At 42.3% G+C, this 6007-nt stretch overlaps 1 protein-coding gene across 2 annotated transcripts in view; it reads left to right on the forward strand.

The window, feature by feature from the left end:
• Positions 1-6007, forward strand: part of FKBP5 (FK506 binding protein 5) — a 165625-nt gene that overhangs the window by 113018 nt on the left and 46600 nt on the right. For both annotated transcript variants that reach the window (XM_011945378.1, XM_011945379.1), the window contains exons 5-6: positions 4054-4196; positions 5108-5222. In XM_011945378.1, the coding sequence (XP_011800768.1) occupies positions 4054-4196; positions 5108-5222 (258 nt within the window). The remainder of the gene's footprint in view (positions 1-4053; positions 4197-5107; positions 5223-6007) is intronic.

Consider the following 6007-nt stretch of genomic DNA (forward strand, 5'->3'; position numbering starts at 1 on the left):
GTGAGCCATCACGCCCAGCCAGACAAAATTTTGAAGTATTTTTGTTTTGTCTCACTTGGACACAGTCTCAGAGTGACCTTGTCTCATGTTGATATTTTGTGAGATTGTTTATGTCCCACAGGAGAATAATATGGCCTCCCTGTGATCCCTAGGCCAGCTTCAAACAACACTGAGGTCTAGCTGTAAGTGTTCAAGCAGTTTCCAGATGTTGGGGAGGCTACTTTTTCTTTCTCAAACTCTTGTTAAGAATCTGTTGAAGCCAAGTGCCTGTAGTCTCAGCCACTCAGATGCTGAGGTGGGAGGATCCCTTGAGCCAGGAGTTCGAATCCAGCCTGAGCAACATAGCAAGACCCTGTCTCTTAAAAATGAAAAAAACTGGGCTGATGCAATGGCTCACACCTGTAATCCCAGCACTTTGGAAAGCTGAAGCAGGAGTATCACTTGAGGCTAGGAGTTCAAGACCAACCTGGGCAATGTAGCAAGACTCCGTATCTACAGAAAAATTTAAAATCATGGTGGTATTCACCTGTAGTCCTAGCTACTAGGAAAGCTGAGGCAGGAGGTTCTCTTGAGCCCAGGAGTTCAAGACCAGCCTGGGCAACATGGTGAGACTCTGTCTACAAAAAAAAAAAAAAAAAGAAGAAGAAGAAAATGAACCCAATGTGGTAGCACCTGTCTGAGGTCCCAGCTACTTGGGGGGCTAAGGTGGGAGGACTGCTTGAGCCTGGGAGGTTGAGGATGCAGTAAGTGATACTCATACCACTGCACTCCAGTCTGTGTGACAGAGGAAGACCCTGTCTCTTAAAAAAAAAAAAAAAAAAGTAGCCATTTTATAAAGACAGTTGGGCAATAACTATCAAATTTAAAATGCATATCACCTTTGCACTTCCAGGAATTTACCCTCCAAATGTATTTATCCTAAGTAGGCAAACATAAATGGACAAGTAGTCTCATTAGATTACTGTTGGTAATGTATGCATCAATAGGAGATTGTTGTATTATACACCCGATAATGTTTTTCCTTTATCAAATACATATTATGTGCCAGGCACCATGCCATGCATTTGATGTGTTTTGTCTAATAATTCTTAAAACAACTGAAACTATATGGCAAGTACTGTTATTATCTACATTTTGCAGGTGAGGAGACTGCAGCACAGAGATTAAGTAACTTGCACAAGTTTACACAGATAGTAAAAGACAAACTGGGTATTCAAATCCAGGTAGTCTGAGGTTAGAGTATGCTGCATTTTTGACCTCTAAAATGTACATCCTCCTTTCTACTGTTGGAGAAAGGATGAAGATATATATTAAATGAAAAAGTGGTTCAGAACTGAATGTCTAGTTCACTGTCATTTGTGTTTTAAATTTTTTTTAAAAAGGTACAGCACACAGTAGGATACCAAAGAAACAAAACAGTGACTTATGAGGAACAAATGGGTGGCCTTTCCGCTTTCACTTTCCATCTCTTTCATGGGTGTTTTAATAATAGGCATGTATTACTTGAATAACTTTTTTTTTTTTTTTTAAGAGACAGGGTCTTGCTCTGTCACCTAGGCTGGAGTGCAGTGACACAATCATTGCTCACTGTAGCCTCTTACTCCTGGGCTCTAGCTATTCTCCTGTCTTAACCTCCAAAGTGTCTGGAACTACAAGCATGTGCCACCATGCTGCACTAATTTTTTAAATTTTTGTAGAGATGAAGTTTCACTGTGTTGCCCTGGCCCGTCTTAAAACTCTTGGGCTCAAGTGGATGCTCCCACTTGGCCTCTCAAAATGCTGAGATTACAGGTATGAGCCACTATTCCTGGCCACTTAACATATTTTTAACTGAAATAAATGTAGCTGACATTTGGAAAAGTTGTAATATTTAATGAAGATTAAGCTAAAATCGTGAATGCCAAATAGTTTATCCATCCCTGCTTTTACATACTGTTATGTAGGATTTCCCTTGTCCTAATATCCTACCACCAGCTCACTTCAAATTCACTTCCTCTGGGGTTCATCTCTTATCTGATCCCACTTTGAATACTTCCATTTTTGTTTTTGTGTTTTGAGACAGGACAGGGTCTCCACTCTGCTGCCCAGGCTGGAGTGCAGTGGCATGATCTCAGCTCACTGAAACCTCGACCTCCTGGGCTCAAGCAATCCTCCCTCTTCAGCCTCCTGAGTAGCTGGCAAGCACCACCACGCCTGGCTCATTTTTTTAATATTTTTTTTGTGGAGATGGGGTTTCACCATGTTGCCTGGGCTGGTCTCAAACTCTTGAGCTCAAGAGATCTGCCCACCTTGGCCTCCCAAAGTGCTGGGATTACAGGCGTGAGCCAACGTGCCCAAACCCCAGATACTTAATGTTTTTGATTAACAAAGTACCTCATTTGTAATTTAGCCTTTTTTTTTTTTGAGTCAGAGTCTTGCTGTATTGCCCAGGCTGGAGTGCAGTGGCATGATACCTACTCACTGCAACCTCCGCCTTCCAGGTTCAAGTGATTCTCCTCCCTCAGCCTCCCAAGTAGTTAGGATTACAGGCACACACCACCATGCCTGGCTAATTTTTGTATTTTTAGTAGAGACGGGGTTTCACCATGTTGGCCAGGCTGGTCTTGAACTCCTGGCCTCAAGTGATCTACCCGCCTTGGCCTCCTAAAGTGCCAGGATTACAGGCGTGAGCCACCATGCCCCACCAAAATGTAATTAGCCTTTTAAATTGCCTGAATTTTCTATTGTTTCCCAAAGGACTTGATACTGCTTACAGTAAGATAATGATGCACATCATAGGAACTGTAAACATTGAGATTACAATTATATAGCCTAATATAGTCCTACAATTGAGCAGTAAATTTAACTTAGTTTCCTGGAAGTAGGCAAAAAATAAAACATTTTAAGTTCTGTAGTTGTGGTTGGACAAAAAGACACATACGTTTTTGTTTAAAGAAACCTTTTTCTGATTCTAAATTTTGTGAAGAAATGTGTTTCATAGACCCTTTTATGCAATTTATACTGTCCTGGTTACTTCTTGTTTTGTTGGGTTTTTTTTGTCTACCCAACTAAATTATAAGCTTCCTTAGGACAAACTCTATTTTTCAATACTGTTTTTGTTCTATCTTTGCCTAGAAAATGTGTGCTTATTATAGTTGAAATGATAAATTAAGCAACAATTGCAACACAGCCATATTTCATGGATAATGTTACCACCAGTTTTCAAAGACTTAATTTTTGAGTAGTTTAGGAATTTATACTACTTTCTTTTTTTTGAGACGGCGTCTCACTCTCTCGCCCAGGCTGGAGTGCAGTAGCCAGTTCTCAGCTCACTGCAAGCTCCGCCTCCCGGGTTTACGCCATTCTCCTGCCTCAGCCTCCCGAGTAGCTGGGACCACAGGCGCCCACCACCTCGCCCGGCTAGTTTTTTGTATTTTTTTAGTAGAGACGGGGTTTCACCATGTTAGCCAGGATGGTCTCGATCTCCTGACCTCGTGATCCGCCCGCCTCGGCCTCCCAAAGTGCTGGGATTACAGGCTTGAGCCACCGTGCCCGGCCAAGAATTTATACTACTTTCATCCCTTTCAGCAGGGAATCCTTTTTGAGACAGGTCTCACTCTCACCCAGGCTAGAGTGCAGTGGCATAATCCTGACTCACTGAAGCCTCAACCTCCTGGGCCCCGGGCTCAAGCAGTCTTCCCACCACAGCCTCCGGAGTAGCTGGGACTATAGGTGTGCACCACTATACCCAGCTGTGTTCTTTGTTTTGTTTTGTTTTTGTTTTTAAGAGATGAGATCTTGCTTTGTTGCCCAGGATGGTCTCAAACTCCTGGACTCAAGCGATCCTCCCACCTCAGCCTCCCAAAGTGCTGGGCCAATCAACAGGGAATCTTTTATGATAGCCTTGAAAAAAAAAATTTATTTATTTGTATGTAGCACTCTGTCATCTTGTAGCCCATACTTTCTAGCTGAGTATGTAGTATGAAAAACTGGAAATTTGAACTTTTGTTTTATGAAAGTTAAATATTTTTAAATAGGGCTTATAGCTTTCAACTACCTTTTCCTTTCTCTTAGGCCAAGTTATAAAGGCATGGGACATTGGGGTGGCTACCATGAAGAAAGGAGAGATATGCCATTTACTCTGCAAACCAGAATATGCATATGGCTCGGCTGGCAGTCTCCCTAAAATTCCCTCGAATGCAACTCTCTTTTTTGAGGCAAGTATGTGTGTGATGTTGCCTTGTCAGCATCTGCTCTACAATAGGAATGCCTTTGAAGCAACAGGCAGTGGGAAAAGGAGCTATAGAGAATCAGATCCAATTTACTTACTTTGGAGCATGGCTTCTTGAATTGTTTCCCACAAACCCAAGGGTGCACGTGCCAGTGCTTTTTGAGAAACGTGTTTCCAGCACAAAAAGGTCATATCCAAATACACAAAAGACACTACACTTAGAAATAAAGATTCTGGTCCATGGTGTGAGTGTGACATACTCAAAAGTGACCAGAATGCAGGATGGAAATGTTGGCAATAAATGTTGAAATATGCCTGTGTCAAGTTGCAGGGTATTTTCATATTATAAAGGTTTATGTCACAGATCTCACTTCTCTAGAAGTGTTTGATGGTGATAAAACATTATTCAACCTGTGTTGAAATTACATATATTTGGCAAAACTTGATTTTTAAGAACCACCCCAGCTAGGTAAAATACACCTTTAATCAGTCGTAGGCCACATTCATGAAATTTATTCTTACATTTTGAGAAGGGAACTCCATAAATCCAGGGTGGGAAAGTTGTGGCCTCAAACAAAATGTTCTACACCAGCACCCTGTAGTTCTGGCTTTTTGCCCACAGGGTAGTGTTCCTAGTATTTCCTATCTTTGCACTGCAGTCCCTTAGGATATAGTCCTAGACATTATCATTATGTGAAATTCTTTCCAAGTATGGAAAAGTATAGTGGGTTTTTTTTTTTTTTGCTACTTTTCCAATAATTAAGATGCATAAATGAATGTATACATTTTAAAACAGCTTTATTTTGTAAAATGAAATAATTGGTTGCCCTTACCTTCACATATGTTAAATTGGCTTTGTTTGGTCTTTTCTCAGCTGAATTCCTTTTTTCTTTCTAGATTGAGCTCCTTGATTTCAAAGGAGAGGACTTATTTGAAGATGGAGGCATTATCCGGAGAACCAAACGGAAAGGAGAGGGATATTCAAATCCAAACGAAGGAGCAACAGTAGAAAGTAAGTATTAAAGTAAGAGGGAACTAGTCCTTAAAAGTTGGACCATTTATGTGGATGAAATGGAGACTTAAAAAAAAATATGTTTATGGAAATGAACATATTGGCTGGGCGTGGTGACTCACACCTGTAATCCCAGCACTTTGGGAGGTCGAGGCGGGCGGATTGCCTGAGCTCAGGAGTTTGAGACCAGCCTGGCTAGCATGGCGAAACCCCATCTCTACTAAAAATACAAAAAAACTAGCCAGGCGTGGTGGTGCACGCCTGTAATCCCAGCTCCTTGGGAGGCTGAGGCACGAGAAGCACTTGAACCCGGGAGGTGGGGGTTGCAGTGAGCCAAGATGGTGCTACTGCACTCCAGCCTGGGTGACAGAGTGAAACTCTGCCTCAGAAAAAAAAAAAAAAGTATTGAATATATCTCAAAGATAGTCTCAGCCAGGCACAGTGGCTCATGCCTGTAATTCCAGCACTTTGGGAGGCTGAGGCGGGAGGATCTCTTGAGCTTAGGACTGCGACACCAGCAAGGGCAACATAGTGAGGCCCCATCTCTACTAAAAAGCATCAAGAGAATTAGTCAAGTGTGGTGACACGTCCCTGTAGTCCCAGCTACTTAGGAGGCTGAGGTGGAAGAATCACTTGAGCTCTGGAGATAAACGCTACAGCAGAGAGCCGTGATTGTGCCATTGTGCTCTGGCCTGGACAACAGCGAGATTCTGTGAAAAAAAAAAAAAGTCCGGGCGCGGTGTCTCACGCCTCTAATCCCAGCACTTTGGGAGGCCGAGGTGGGC

Source organism: Colobus angolensis, unplaced genomic scaffold (assembly GCF_000951035.1).
Source record: "Colobus angolensis palliatus isolate OR3802 unplaced genomic scaffold, Cang.pa_1.0 Scaffold24, whole genome shotgun sequence".
Lineage (NCBI taxonomy): Eukaryota > Metazoa > Chordata > Mammalia > Primates > Cercopithecidae > Colobus > Colobus angolensis.